The following is a 16,654-nucleotide window of genomic DNA, read 5'->3' on the forward strand; positions in this document are numbered from 1 at the left end:
AGCTTAATATTCAGAAAGCCTTTTTTATCGATATTTTGGGCAGCATCTTCATAACTTTCATTCTTCTAAATTTAACTTCTCTAGTGGTTAAAGTTTTGTCAGGTTTCATTTTGGTGATTTAAATTCTGTAATATATCTTGTAATTGTAATATCTGCAATTGATGATGTTACCAACAGATTGTCAGATTTTAAGTGGGGGAGTGTTAAAGAGCGCATTATTATTCATGTGGAGACTAACAATATTACACAAACACAACCTGACCATTTGTTGGATAAATATAGGACCATGCTGAAACAATGCCACGAGTTAGGTCAGAATGTATATGTGGCTGCCATTCTGCCAAGACACGATGGGTGGGATGATATGTTGAAAGCCTTATGGATTAATAAAAGACTTGAGGGAATCTGCAAGGCTGGGGGAGGGGGATTTTTATCAGTGTGGCCTGCACTTGTAGGTAGACGAATTTATTTTGTAAAGATGGTACTCATTTGAACAAAGGTGGTGCAAGAATTTTCGTTAGTATCATTGAGAGTTCAGGGAAACTGCTAGTTAGGGGGGGGGTTTCATGTAACACAAGTTTAAAACTACTGGAGCAGAAATATATTCTAGTATTTTTATCCATTTCTGACACAGCACTTTCTGTGTGTGGTTCCCATCTCTCTGCCAGAGATGTTGAAATTTCATCTCAGTAGTAATGAAATATATTTTCCTGCGGCATAAATAGATACATGCAATTAAAAGATGTAATGGCACCATTTATGGCCTTTTTTAGATACTACTAGGAATGTTTTTGAGAAAATCTTAGAATATCTTATTGTTGTTGAAGTTCTGTTCTAGTGAAATTAAAGTAAAACATAGAACTTCTAAAAACAATAATTTTATTACTTTTCAAGAAAATTGCTTGTAATGCTTTACCTTGAATCTCTTTTGTTTACTAGCAAAGTATCCAGTGATCTGTTTTTTGCAAATTGATGTTAAAAAATCAGTATTTTTATGAAAATTTAATTCCTGTTGGAAGCATCCATTTTAATTTTTTGTATTTTTGTTTATAGAATACATATACTAATGCAGAGAAGTTGCTTGCCGCAGCTGAAGAGCTAGCTCAAACTGGAGAATGCAATGCTGAGGAAATTTATGGTGTTGCCCAAGAATTAGAAGGCCACATTACAAGTTTTGCTTCTCGTGTGGAGCAGCGTAGACATGTTCTTCATTTAGCTGTGATGTTTTATACTCATGAGAAGGAGGTGAGAACATTTTTAAATTTATTCATATGTGCTTTAGAATTTGAGAATTTTCTGATTTTTCAAGGAAAGATTACATATTTGGTTTCTTCTGAAGGAAGTTTTTCCAAGATTGTTGCTCACTGGAGACCTCTGAATTGCTGCTTTCTTCTTTTTTTATCTATCATAGTAAATTATATAAATTAGAAGTTGAAACTTTCTCCTGACTACCTAGTTAGCATTAGCATTAGCATTAGTAGAGGCATTTGATGCAAGAAAGCAAGCTTATGCAGCATCAGCCAAAAAAAAAAAAAAAACACAAGTTAAAGTTAACTTGTTAACTTTAACTTGTTAAAGCAAGAAGAGTGAGAAATTTTATTTAATTTTATTAATTCCTTTTGGAAACAGTCCTGTTAGAAAAATCCTGTTAGTATATTCTTCTAATGCTATTAGAAGAATATACTAATTCTAATGCTATTAGAAGAATATGCTAATTCTATCCTTAATATTCTTCTAATGCTTTAATGATAGCCTTGAACTGAGCACTGGATTGTTTTTTCTTGTTGCTTTGACTTGGACCACCAATGTTTTTCGAATTTTTGTGCTGCTGCTGCTTCTTCTTTTTTTTTTTTTTAATTATCATGAATACCCCAAACACATAAAATATATTAGAACCTATAGTACTGTAGGTTCTGAACTTTCTGAACAGTCAACCCCGGCATACTATATATTAGTACCTATAGTTCAGAAGATCAATGCCCATGGAAGTATCTATAGAAAGGGCAAGCAGCAAAAGCTGAATGGCTAATAAGATGGAGAGCGGAAAACCATCTGAAATGTGGGAATGATATTTCATGGTATGACAGATTTTAAATTTGTACAGATTGAATAGCTGTTTCAAAAAAAACAGTAACGTCGAGTGAAACAACAACAACAAAAAAAATCCCTAGTTTTTTTTGATGCAGAGGAAGCAACGTTTGTCATGTTATATCAAGAGAGATTAGAAATCAGGGTGTTCCTTAATAGAGATGCATAATATTTTCTAGAAACCTGAGTGTCATCGAAAATAAGCATAGGAGCAGTAGAATCTTTTTTTTCCAAGAGATAAAACAGGATTGAGTTTTTGAAGGGGTGAGGTTAATTAAGTTTTCTTTGCACTATTTGAGAATTATTTGTAGGTTGGTGTTTAAGGAATTAGTACTGGATGTTAGCATTCACATTAGTAGAGGCATCTGATGCAAGAAAGCAAGCTTATGCAGCATCAGCCAAAAAAAAAAAAAAAAAAAAAAACCCACTTCCACTTCACCCCTCTGTTCGTTCAAAATACCTGTCCAGCTGAGCCTTAAACTTATTCAGGTTATCAACCTCCACCACAAGGGATGGAAGTCTGTTCCACCAACCAACCACCCGCTGGCTAAAGGCAAATTTCCGCACGTCTATCCTACATCTGTCTTCCTCAATTTGAATTTATGCCCTCTCAGGTGATTTTTCTGAGCTAGAGGAAGAATCCCATCAGCATTGAGCATGCTTAAACCAGTCAAGGCTTTATAAACCTCTATCAGATCACCTCGCTGGTGCCTAGTCTCCAGACACTGTAATTTGCAAAACTTAAGCCTTTCTTCGTAAGAGCACCCCTTTGTTCCATTCACTAATCTTGTTGCCCTTCTCTGTACTCATTCCAGCAGCTCTACATCCTTCTTGAAATGAGGCCTCCAGACCTGTATACAGTACTCTAGGTGTGGCCTGACCATTGCCTTATACAATGGAATAATCACCTCCTTATCCCCGCTGGAAAAATTCCTGTATATCATTGACAATACTCCATGAGCTACTCTTGCAGCCCGTCTGCACTGCTCAGAGAACTTCATATCTGCCTGCACAACCAACCCCCAAGTCCCTTTCATTCTCTACCACTGTCAGTGTAGTACCACAGAGTTGCTGTTTCCCATATGTAGTACTTTACATTTGTCAATGTTAAACTTCATTTGCCACCTCTCAGCCCATCTGCTCAACCTTTCCAGATCCTGTTGCAGCAGCATAGTGTCAGTAGTGTCCTTGACAACCCTGCCAACCTTTGTATCGTCTGCAGACTTGGACATTAAGCTTGATATTCCATCATCAATATCATTTATAAATACAGAAAACAATAATGGACCCAACACTGAGCCCTGAGGGACTCCATTAATAACATTAGTCCACGATGAGCAGTGTCCATTGATTACCACTCTCTGTCTTCTCCCCCTCAACCACCCCTTTATCCATAGCAGCAATTTGCCTCCAATGTCACACTGCTCCAATTTGTGTAGCAGTCTTCCATGTGCAACAGTATCAAAAGCCTTTCTAAGATCCAAGTATATAATATCAAAGTTATTCCCTGCATCCAGTTCTTTTGTGACTGCATCATAGTATCCAATCAAGTTGGTCAGGCAAGACTTCCCCTTAACAAAACCATGCTGTGTCTGAGCTATAACTGAAGTCTTGTCTAAATGATCCTGCAGTGCTTCTTTAACCAGTGCCTCCATTAATTTTCCTGGAACAGAAGTTAAGCTCACAGGTCTATAATTACTTGTGTCAGCCTTTGATCCTCCTTTGTGAATTGGGGTCACATTTGCACATTTCCAGTCTATGGGTACCTCCCCTGAGTCCAAGGAAGCTCTCATAATTATGGCTAAGGGTTTGCTTACTTCCTTTGCTGCCTCCTATAATATAACTGGAGAGATCCCATCCACCCCGGGTGCCTTTCTTGTGTTTATCTTCAACAGTTTCTCCTCCACTTTACTCCCAGTTATTTCAAGATTCTGTAGCTTACTGCTAGAGTTGAATACACCTCTGGCATTCCCCTTGCTGAATAACTCCTCATGTGTGAATGTCAATGCAAAATATTCATTTAGTTTGTTAGCTACCTGAGCAGGATCATGAACAGTTGACCCATCAATATCAAGTGGACCAATCTGATTCATCCCCTTCCTTCTAGAGTTTACATAAGTAAAGAACTCTTTGCTGTTTTTCTTTGCATCCCTTGCCAAGGATTTCTCGCAATCTGCCTTCGCCTGCCTAACCTCCTTTGTAACTTGGTTGCATATCAACTTGTATCTATCATAGGCTTCTGTGTCATGTGTTAATTTGTAAGTATCCCATGCATTTTTCTTCTCTGCCATATGCCTCATTAGTTCATCTGACATCCATTTTGGCCTAAACCTTGAACAATATTTCTTAGTTGGTATGTAAAGCCTAGTAGCTTCCAAGATAAGTTCTTTGAATGCTTCCCATTTTGAATTTGCTGTTGGTAACATCATCAGTTGGTCCCACTGTATAGAATTTAAATACTGTCTCAGTCCATCGTAGTCGCCTTTACGGAAGCAATAACCCTTCCCTTTACCCCTAATGGTAGTTACCTCTTTGAGTAAATCCCACTTCAGCACACTGTGATCACTGCCACCTAGTGGTTCATTTATCTGCAGATTCTTAATGTATGAAGAATCACTGCTGATAATCAAATCAAGAGTATTACTCCCTCTAGTTGCCTCCCGAACATGCTGATGTAGAAAAACAATCATCCAATAAATCCACAAAAGCCCTGCTAGTGCGTGAGTAACCAGCCTCCAAATTCCAGTCAATATCTGGGAAATTAAAATCTCCCATTATAAGACTCTCTGATTTACTGGCCCACTCTATTTCCCTGTACAGTTCCTTATTGTACTCATCAGAGTCATTAGGCCTATAGCACACTCCTACTCTCAATTTTGATCTCCCAATGCTTATGTCACACCAAACTGACTCAACACAGCACTGTCCAGCGATGTCGACTGGCTTCACTTCCTTGGTTTTTATGTGTTTCTTAACTAATAGCATAACCCCTCCCCTCTTCCTATCCTGTCTATCCTTTCTGTAGACGTTGTACTCCCCAAATTGCAGTTCTGCATCCCTTATATCTGTGTGACACCACGTCTCTGATATCCCAACAATATCTGCCTTTGATGTTTTGAGCAATACCTCAAATTCATCAAATTTATTTACTAAACTCCTAGCATTGGTGTACACACAAGTATACCTGCACCTGTTTCTATTCTTAGCTACCCTAACACAACCCATGTGTTTACTTGTACCGCAATGGCTCCCAGCAGTCTCTGAAATACCATGCATCTTGTTTTTCAGGCTTCTGCTCATTCTAATAGAAGCAGTGCAAGAATCTCTTTCACCTCTGCCAGTGGCTACTGTCAATCTATTGGTCTTTGTCTCCCCCCAAGCTAGCAGTTTTCCGACCCACCTAACACTGCCTCGATAGCATCAGCAAATATTCTTGCACCCTTTCTATTTAAGTGTATCCCATCCCTGTAGAAGCAATCTCTCCTGTTAACAAGTACAGTCCAGGCTGAAAAAAATTCTACCCCTTGAGCCTTGCACAATCTTTCCAGGGCCGAATTGATCGACAAGGCTCTCATCATATACTCCCTCCTATCGTGTCTGGGCAGAACTGCAGACACTTTCAAATTCAACCCTAATTCTCGGCTTTTGTTCACCTGTACTTGTTAAGTAATTCTGCTGGTCTCCTACTCTTAATATTATTAGTGCCAACGTGTACAACTATATCACCTTTTGTGCCCTTAAAAGATGATATTCGCTCTACAACGTCATCAACCTTTGTCCCTGGCAGACATACCCTGGTCCTGTTCCACCTATCTTTTTTACAAAGCATGTTCCCCATTTCCCTGACAATAGAGTCACCAACAACTACTAGTTCCTTTGGGACCAGCGCATTCTGCCTTGGGGGTTGCCTCTGTGTCACGCGATGCCCAAGTGCAAGCTCTGGCGTTGATGTGGGCAGCTGAGAGCTTGATGGGGCCCTCAATTTAGTTTCTTCGAGGGCATCCACCCTGTCCTTCAAGCTCTCATATAGGCCCACAAGAACGCCGAGTTGTTGCCTGATATCGATACACTCCTTGCATCGCGCGCACACACAAAGACATCCCCCATGGCAGTATCATGTCCCGTGCCCGATTGCTCTGCAAACATCAAGCAAACAGTGCATTTTATAAGGCTGTGAGTCAGAGGACAACTGCCCCCCCCCCCCCCCCCCTCAGTTCTGCTCTGAGCCACAGCACTTCCATTAGCTTGAGCCTTTTGCTTTGCTGCTCTGGTCTGAGTCATGATTCTATTAATTTATTAATTAATTATAATTAATTATGTTATGTTATTAATTATGTTAAATATAATTAATTATATTACGTTTGTAATCTAAGTCGTTATATGTATTTATTTCAACGTACAATTTAACTGCTAACGAAGTTCAACTAACGCTATCGTATCACAATGGCGGGAAATTTACGAACGGTAGCGGAGTTGAAACACGAGGAAACCCTTACCGATACTTTTATGCAATTACAAGGCCGTGTAAAGAATAAATACACCAAATTAATCAGAAAATCACAAACTAATGTTATACTACTAAATTTAAATCAAAAGTTTTAGAAAAACAATAATTTCAAATCAATAAATAAGAAAAATCCACTTAGCGGCTTTGAACACGACCGTCTCTTGAGAAGTTATCGGCAAAACTAAGTTAGAAGACAGAGAGGTATACCATCAATTGCAGTGAGTATCCAGAGAGAAAATTGGATATCGAATTTTAAAAGAGTTGATAAGCAATAAGATGTTTAGAGCTTGTTCAGAAGACCTTATGCTAAACACAATCATAAGCCTTAGAAATGTTAAAGTGCTTGACTGTCACCCGATTTTTCCATTGAATTGGTACATACTGGTACTAGAGTATTTAGCATTAGCATTAGCATTAGCATTAGCAGAGGCATATGATGCAAGAAAGCAAGCTTACTCAGCATCAGCCAAAAAAAAAAAAAAAAAACACCCACTCCCATTTCACCCCTCCGTTCGTTCGAAATACCTGTCCAGTTGAGCTTTAAATTTGTTTAGGCTATCAACTTCAACAACAAGTGATGGAAGTCGGTTCCACCAACCAACCACCCGCTGGCCAAAGGCAAATTTCCGCACATCTATCCGACATCCGTCCTTCCTCAATTTGAATTTATGCCCTCTGAGGTGATTATTCTGAGAAAGATGAAGAATCCCATTGGCATTGAGCATGCTCAAACCATTCAAAGCCTTATACACCTCTATCAGATCACCTCGCCGGTGCCTAGTCTCCAGACTCTGTAATTTGCAAAACTTAAGCCTTTCTTCGTAAGAGCAACCCTTTGTTCCATTTACTAATCTTGTTGCCCTTCTCTGTACCCGTTCCAGCAGCTCTACATCCTTCTTGAAATGAGGCCTCCAGACCTGTATACAGTACTCAAGATGTGGCCTTACCATTGCCTTATACAAGGGAATAATCACCTCCTTATCCCTGCTAGAAAAATTCCTGTATATCATTGACAAGACACCATGCGCTACTCTTGCAGCTCGTCTGCACTGCTCAGAGAACTTCATATCTGCCTGCACAATTACCCCCAGGTCCTTTTCATTCTCCACCACTGTCAGTGTAGTACCGCAGAGTTGATACGTTGCTCTGGGGTTACTGTTTCCCATATGCAGCACTTTACATTTGTCGATGTTAAACCTCATTTGCCACCTCTCAGCCCATCTGTTCAACCTTTCCAGATCCTGTTGCAGCAGCATAGCGTCAGTATTGTCCTTAACGACCCTGCCAACCTTTGTATCATCTGCAAACTTGGACATTAAACTTGATATCCCATCATCAATATCATTCATAAACACCGAAAACAACAACGGACCCAACACTGAACCTTGAGGAACTCCACTAATAACATTAGTCCACGTTGAGCAGTGTCCATTGATTACCACTCTCTGTCTTCTGCCACTCAACCATCCCCTTATCCATAGCAGCAATTTGCCTCCAATGCCACACTGCTCCAATTTGTGCAGCAGTCTTCCATGTGCAACAGTATCAAAAGCCTTTCTAAGATCCAAATATATAATATCAAAGTTATTCCCTGCATCCAGTTCTTTTGTGACTACATCATAGTATCCAATCAAATTGGTCAGGCAAGACCTGCCCTTAACAAAACCATGCTGCGTCTGAGCTATAACTGAATTCTTGTCTAGATGATCCTGCAGTGCTTCTTTAACCAGTGCCTCCATTAATTTACCTGGAACAGAAGTTAAACTAACAGGTCTATAATTACTTGTGTCAGCCTTTGATCCTCCTTTGTGAATTGGGGTTACATTTGCACATCTCCAGTCTATGGGCACCTCCCCTGAGTCCAAAGAAGCTCTCATAATTATGGCTAGGGGTTTGCATACTTCCTTTGCTGCCTCCTTTAATATAACTGGATAGATCCCATCCACCCCAGGTGCCTTTTTTATGTTTATCCTCAACAATCTCTCCTCCACTTTCCTCTCAGTTATTACAAAATCATCCAGCTCACTGCCAATGTTTACTTTACCTACATCATTCTCCTTCCTGAATAACTCCTCATGCGTGAATGTAGATGCAAAATACTCGTTTAGATTGTTAGCCACCTGAGCAGGATCCTCAACTGTTGAACCATCAATATCCAGTGGACCAATCTGATTCATCCCTTTCCTTTTCGAGTTCAAGTATGTAAAAAACTCTTTTCTGTTTTTCTTTGCATCCTTTGCCAAGGATTTTTCATAGTCTGCCTTTGCCTGCCTAATCTCCTTTGTGACTTGGTTACAGACCAACTTATATCTATCATAGGCTTCCATGTCACCCATTAATTTGTATGTATCCCATGCATTTTTCTTCTCTGCCACATGTCTCATTAGCTCATCTGACAACCATTTAGGCCTAAACCTTGAACAATATTTCTTAGTTGGTATGTAAAGCCTGGTAGCCTCCAAGATTAGTTCCTTGAATGCTTCCCATTTTGAGTTTGCTGTTGGTAACATCATCAGTTGGTCCCACTGTATAGAATTTAAATACTGTCTCAGACCATCATAGTCGCCTTTACGAAAACAAAAACCCTTCCCTTTACCTCTGATGGTAGTTACCTCCTTGAGTAAATCCCACTTCAACACACTGTGATCACTGCCACCTAGTGGTTCATTTATCTGCAGGTTCTTAATGCATGAAGAATCACTACTGATAATCAGATCAAGAGTATTGCTCCCTCTTGTTGCCTCACGAACATGCTGATGTAGAAAACAATCATCCAATAAATCCACAAAAGCCTTGCTAGTGTGCGAGTGACCAACCCACAAATTCCAGTCAATATCTGGGAAATTAAAGTCCCCCATTATAAGACTCTCAGATTTACTGGCCCACTCTATTTCCCTGTACAATATCTTATTATACTCATCAGAGTCATTAGGCCTATAGCACACTCCTACTCTCAATTTTGATTTCCCTATGCTTATGTCGCACCAAACTGACTCGACACTGCCCTGTCCATCGATGTCGACTGGCTTCACTTCCTTGGATTTATGTGTTAGACAAAGAATTTTCGGCTGCCACGAACAGATAAGTTTTTGAAAAATTTTTTTGTTTTAATGACCTAATTACCATATTAAATCACACCCTATATATGGCTTTATAGTCCTAGTCACATTCCTTAGTTTATTTTTAAATTTACCTAGAGATTTTGTAGGTTACTATTTAATATACTTAGGTCATTTGTATCGGTAATTTGGTGCAAATATCAAAACGCATAACTTTGTGCTGTAGTTTTAAATAGATACCTTGAAATTTTGAATTAGGTTGGCTTTAGTAGATAATTTTATTAACTATTATAATTAACTTACAACTATACAAGCATAATGGTATATCATAAACTCAATAATGTAATACATATGATGTAAACTCTATAAGCTTGGGGGGATACACAGAATAAAAGTTAACAGTTGCCGAAGGGAGAGGCAAAAGTGATTCATCCACTGCTTCTATTAGATTGAGCAGCAGCCTGGAAAGCAAGATAATGGAGATATCCAGGACTGCTGGGAGACATAGTGGAACAAGTAAATACGTGGGCTGTGTTAGGATAACTAAGAGTAGGAACAGGTGCATGTATACTTGCATGTACACCAATGCTAGGAGTATAGTTAATAAATTTGATGAGCTTGAAGTGCTGATCAAGACATCAAAGGCAGATATTGTTGGGATATCAGAGACGTGGCATCACACTGAGGGCACTCGGGTTGCGGAGGAGAATGGTCGGTGGATCTTTGGCTGCTGTAAAGGGATAAGTATTTTTAATTTTTACTGTAGTCTTCATTAAGTAACATAGTGCATTGTGTTTTACAGAGATATTAAATTGGTTTAGTTGCATTAGTTAACTTCTTATTTTGAATTTAACAAGCGATTTTTGAAAGTTACGACTCCCGGTGTTGGCGCCAATATTAGTAGTAGTAGTAATAATAGTAGTGGCATGTGATGCAAGAAAGCAAGTGTATGAGCTTATGCAGCATCATCCAAAAAAAAAAAAAAAATCACACCATTCCCTCCAAATGCCTGTCCAGTTTCTCCTTAAATTTATTTAACCCGTCAACTTCCACAACGACAGATGGAAGTTTGTTCCAGCAATTAACCACCCGCTGGCTAAAGACAAATTTCTTCACATCTGTTCTACATCTGTCTTTTCTTAATTTGAATTTATGCCCCCTTAGGTTCGTAATCTGAAAAAGTGGAAGGATTCCCATCAGAATTCAGCGTGCTCAACCCATTCAAGGCCTTATGCACCTCAGTCAGATCCCGCACAGGCGCCTAGTCTTCAGCCACTGCAATTTGCACAACTGAAGCCTCTCTTGGTAATAGAATCCCTTCATTCCCCTCACCAATCTTGTTGCCCTTCTCTGTACATGCTGAAGCAAATCTACATCCTTCCTAAAATGAGGCCTCCAGACCTGTATGCAGTACTCAAGGCGTGGCCTGACCATTGCCTTGTACAGAGGAATAATCACCTCCTTTTCCCTGCTAGCAAAATTCCTATATATCATTGACAAAACCCCATGACCTGCCCTGGCAGCCTGTCTGCATTGCTCAGAAAACTCTGACTGCACAATTACTCCCAGGTCTTTTTCTACCATCTTAAGTGTAGTACCACACAGTTGGTACGTTTTTCTGGGGTTACTTCTACCCATATGCAGTACTCTGCATTTGTCAAGGTTGTTTGTTATTTGGTTTTTAGGAGAATTAGCAACTAAGGCCATATTGCTCCAGGGATATGTGGTGGTCATTCCATGACCTCGAGGTTAAATTTCAGTTGCCACTTCTTAGCCCATCTGCCCAAATTATCTAGATCCTGTTGAAGTAGCACACTGCCATTACTGTCATTAACAACCTTGCCAACCTTTGTATCATCTGCAAACTTCGACATAAGCCTGATATACCTTCATCAATATCATTGATAAATATACAAAACAACAGTGGACCCAAAACCGAACCCTGTGGGACTCCATTAATAACATTAGTCCACGAAGAGCAGCACCCATTCTTTTCTGAAATCCAAATATATGAAATCAAAAATTTATTTTGCATCCAATTCCTTTGTAACCACATCATAATATCCTATCAAATTTGTCAGACAAGACTTTCCCTTAACAAACCCATGCTGTGTATGAATTATTGCTGCAGTCTTGTCTAGATGATCCTGCAATGCATCTTTAACCAGTGACTCCATTAATTTACCCGGAACAGAAGTTAAACTAACTGATCTGTAATTACTTGTGTCACCCTTCGACCCCCCCTTTATGAATCGGGGATACATTTGCACATCTCCAGTCCGTGGGGACCTCCCCTGAGTCCAAGGATGCTCTCATAATTATGGCTAAGTGTTTGCTTAGTTGCTTTACCGCCTTCTTTAATATAACAGGATAGATCCCATCCACCCCAGGTGCCTTTCTTATGTTTATCTTCAACAATTTCTCCTCCACTTTTCTGTCAGTTATTACAAAATCATTAAGCACCCTGCTACAATTTGATAACCTTCTGCCATTTTCAAACCTTAATAACTCCTCATGTGTGAATGTAGATGCAAAATACTCATTGTTTGTTTGCTATCTGAGCAGGATCATCAACAGCCGAACCATCAATGTCCAGTGGACCAATCAGGTTCATCCCCTTCCTTTTAGAGTTTATATAAGTAAAGAAATCCTTGCTGTTTTTCTTAGCATCTTTTGCCAAGGATTTCTCGTAATCTGCCTTCGCCTGCCGAACCTCCTTTGTGACCTGATTACAGATTAACTTATATCTGCCATAGGCTTCTGAGTCGCTTGATAATTTATATGTATCTCATGCATTTTTCTTCTCTGTCACGAGTCTCATTAGTTCATTTGATAACCATTTAGGCCTAAACCTTGAACTATATTTCTTAATAGGTATGAAACTTTTAGTAGCATCCACGATTAATTCCTTGAATGCTTCCCACTTTGAATTTACTGTTGGTAACCTCGTCAGTTGATCCCACTGTACAGAATTTAAAAACTGTCTGAGACCACTGTACTCACCTTTACGGAAGCAAAAACCCTTTCCTTTACCCCTGATGGTAATTATTTCTTTAAGTAAATCCCACATCAGTACACTGTGATCGCTGCCACCTAGTGGTTCCTTTATCTGCAAATTCTTAATACACGAATGATCACTGCTGATAACCAGATCAAGATTATTACTCTCTCTGGTTGCCTCTCGAACATGCTGCTGCAGAAAACAATCATCCAGTAAATTCACAAAAAGGCTTACTAGTGTGTGAGTGATCAACCTACAAGTTCCAGTTAATATCTGGGAAGTTAAAATCCCCCATTATAAGACATTCTGATTTACTAGCCCACTCTATTTTGCTGTACAATTGTTCATTTTACTCATTCGAGTCATTAGGCCTATAACACACTCCTACTCTTATTTTTGCTTTCGCATTGCTTATGTTACACCAGTCTGACTCACAGTGCACTGTTCATCTATGTCAACTGGCTGAACTTCTTTTGGTTTTATGTTTTTATGAATTAACATCATAACACTTCCTCCCTTACTATCCTGTCTATCCTTTCTGTATACATTGTACTCCCCAAATTCCAGTTCTGTATTCCTTATATCTGTGTGATCCAATGTCTCTGCTATCCCAACAATATCCGCCTTTGATGTCTCGATCAATACGTCAAATTCATCAAATTTATTTACTATACTTCTAGCATTGGTATACATGCAAGTATACATGTTCCTATTCTTATTATTAGTTACCCTAACTCGAGCCCGTCACCACCAAATTCGGAGGATGCGGAAAGGTCAAGCAATGACCACCGCATATCCCGGAGCAATATGGCCTTAGTTGCTAATGCTCCTAAAAACCCAATAACAAGTTACCCTAACACATCCCATATACCCACCTGTTTCACGATGATTGCCATCAGTCCTTGAAATTCCCAGCACCCCCTCGCTCCAGGTCCCTACTTATTGTAATAGCAGTTGTGCAAGAATCACCTTTGCCTCTGCCTTTGGCTACTTTTAACCTTTTAGTTTGTGAATCCCCCAAGCTCACAGTTTTCCGACCCACCTAACACTGCCTCGATAGCATCAGCAAATATTCTCGCACCCTTTCTACTTAAGTGTATCCCATCCCTGTAGAAGCAGTCTCTTCTGTTAACAAGTACAGACCAGGCTGAAAAAAATTTTACCACTTGAGCCTTGCACATTTCCTCCAGGGCCGAATTGATTGACAAGTCTCCCATCATGTACTGCCTCCTATTGTGTCTGGGCAGAATTGCAGACACTTTCAAATTTAACCCTAATTCATGACTTTTTTGCAATATTGACCTGTACTTGTTAAGTAAATCTGCTTGTTTGTTTGTTTTTTGGTTTTTAGGAGCATTAGCAACTAAGGCCATATTGTTCCTGGGATATGCGGTGGTCATTCCCTGACCTTTTCGCATCCTCCGTATTTGGTGATCACGGGCTCGAACCCCGGTCTAATCAAGAAGCGTGTGCTACGCACTGTTGCTTCTGCCCACCTGGCTACGGAGGCGCCAGTAAATCTGCAGGTCTCCTACTCTTAATGTCATTGGTGCCAACATGTATAACAATATCACCTTTTGTGCCCTTAAAAGATGACATATGCTTTACATATGCTTTACAACGTCATCAACTTTTGCCCCTGGCAGACATACCCTGGTCCTGTTCCATCTATCCTTTTTACACAATATATTCCCCGTCTCTCTGACAATAGAGTCACCAATAATAACTAGTTTCTTTGGGACCAGCGCGTTCTGCCTTTCCTGATGCCCAGGAGTGAGCTCTGCCATTGAGTTGGGCAGCTGAGAGCTTGATGGGCCCATCATATATATATATTTTTTTTCTACACCTCATGCATCTCATAGATGCCCAGTAGAACGCTGATTTGATGCTTAATTTCTAGACACTCTCTGCACCTGGCACACACAAAGACATCCTTCTTGGCTAGAACATGTTCTGTTCCAGAGAGTTTGGCAAACATTTCACAAGTTGCACATTTTTTTAGGCTGGTTGGAGATTTGCCCCCCCTCAGTTCTCCCCCAAGTCACAGCACTGCTGCCACTTTGTGCCCGTTGCTTTGCTGCTCTAGTCTGGGGCATGATATTTTAAATTAATAAGATCAATAAATTTAATTATTATTATTATTATTATTATTATTAGCCATATGGTGTAAGGAAGCCTGAGGCTTATGCTGCACCAGCTGAAAAAAAAATTTCTGAATCACCCTGAGAGAGAGAGAGTCAGAAGTAGAAGGGAATCACCAAGAAAGAGAAGAATGATGATATCCAACTCAGGACCCTGGGTGTTCCAAGCCCATACTCACCAGATGAGAGCCCCTGGGGTTTGACCAAATTGGCAAATAGTGCCGGGTCTACTTCAAGATAAGTGGCGGTATCTGATACAACTGACTCTAACTTATTAATATAATCAGGTTTATTGAGTATTACCACTGTATCTCCTTTGTCAGTTCTCTGAATAATAATATCTTTATTTTCCAGAAGTTCACGTAAAGCTGAACTGTCATATGTATTCAATTTAGGAAGTCGCATTTCTTTTATGTTATTCACTACCTGGTTAACTTGTTGAATAAATAACTCTTTATGTGGAACATTACGAAGTCCAAATTCAATATCAATTATGCACTGTTTTTTTAGGTAGTTTTCGAGGTGGTAAACTGTAATTTAAGAAATTTTTCACTTAAACCCTTATACTAAGTCATTAAATTTTCTAAATTTCACACTTACTCGAGGAGCGAATAAAATCGTATGCTACTCCAACTGGATCTAGATAAGTTGGGCAAATGGGCTGAGAAGTGGCAACTGAAAATTTATTGATAAATGCAAAGTACTGCATATGGTTAGAAATAACCGAAGAGAATCTTCCCTGCTGCGTGGTACTACACTCAGGGAAGTGGAAAGTGAAAAAGACCTGGGGGTAATTGTGCAGTCAAATATGAAGTTCGCTGAACAGTGCAGACAGGGGCCTGCCAGGGCAGGTCATGGAGTCTGGTCAATGGTGTATATAGGAATTTTGCTAGCAGGGACAGGGAGGTTGTTATACAAGGCAAGGGTCAGGCCACACCTGGAGTAATGTGTATATGTCTGGAGGCCTCATTTTAGGAAAGATGTGGAGTTGCTAGTATGGGTACAAAGAAGAGCAACAAGATTGGTGAGTGGAACAAAGGGCTGCTCTTACCAAGAAAGGCTTAAGTTCTACAAATTGCAACTCCTGGAGCATAGGCACCTGCGAGGTGATCTCATTGAGGTGTATAAGGCCTTGAATGGGTTGAGCAAGCTGAATGCTGATTTGAATTCTTCTTCTTGCTCAGATTAAGAAACTGAGGGGGCATAGATTCAAATTGAGGAAAGACAGTTGTAGAGCGGAGTTTGTCTTTAGCCAGCAGGTGGTTGATTGGTGGAACAGACTTCCATCTTTTGTTGTGGAAGTTGACAGCCTAAAAAATTTAAGTCTGAGCTGGACAGGCATTTGGAATGAATGGAGGGTTGAAAAGGGAGGGTTTTTTTTTTTTCTTTTTTCTTTTTTTTTTTCTTTTTGGCTGATGCTGCATAAGCTTGCTTTTTTGCACCGAATGCCTCTACTAATTCTAATGCTAACATAATATATATATTTAATAATGGAAACTTGATAATGTAATACATATTATTACTACACAACTGTTGGAAGTGTTATTATTTGAGTTAAGTACTGTATATTACTTTAGTATTCTCATTTAAACCAAATTTGAATGGAAATCATGCTTCAAACCAGAGCAGTAGCAAAGCAAAAGGCTAAAAGTAGCAGAACTGCTGTGGCTTAAGTGAGAAGTGAATAGGGCAGTTGTCCTCAGAATCCTCACGAGATGTACTGCTTGTTACTTATGCATTGTACATATGCATCAGGCAACACAGTTTCTGGATGCATAAGTACAAGCTTTGGCATTTCATAAGTAATGTACGTAAGTAACATGTGAACTGTGTGCTACTACTTTCACGGTAGTGGAAA

At 39.7% G+C, this 16,654-nt stretch overlaps 1 protein-coding gene across 3 annotated transcripts in view; it reads left to right on the top strand.

The window, feature by feature from the left end:
- The window catches only part of trio (trio Rho guanine nucleotide exchange factor), a 996,553-nt gene that overhangs the window by 415,237 nt on the left and 564,662 nt on the right, over positions 1-16,654 (top strand). For all 3 annotated transcript variants that reach the window (XM_090387950.1, XM_090387951.1, XM_090387952.1), the window contains exon 15: positions 1,054-1,245. In XM_090387950.1, the coding sequence (XP_090244076.1) occupies positions 1,054-1,245 (192 nt within the window). The remainder of the gene's footprint in view (positions 1-1,053; positions 1,246-16,654) is intronic.

The sequence above is a fragment of the Mastigoproctus giganteus genome, chromosome 13 (genome assembly GCF_048544385.1).
Source record: "Mastigoproctus giganteus isolate SK-2022 chromosome 13, ASM4854438v1, whole genome shotgun sequence".
In the NCBI taxonomy this organism is placed as follows: domain Eukaryota; kingdom Metazoa; phylum Arthropoda; class Arachnida; order Uropygi; family Thelyphonidae; genus Mastigoproctus; species Mastigoproctus giganteus.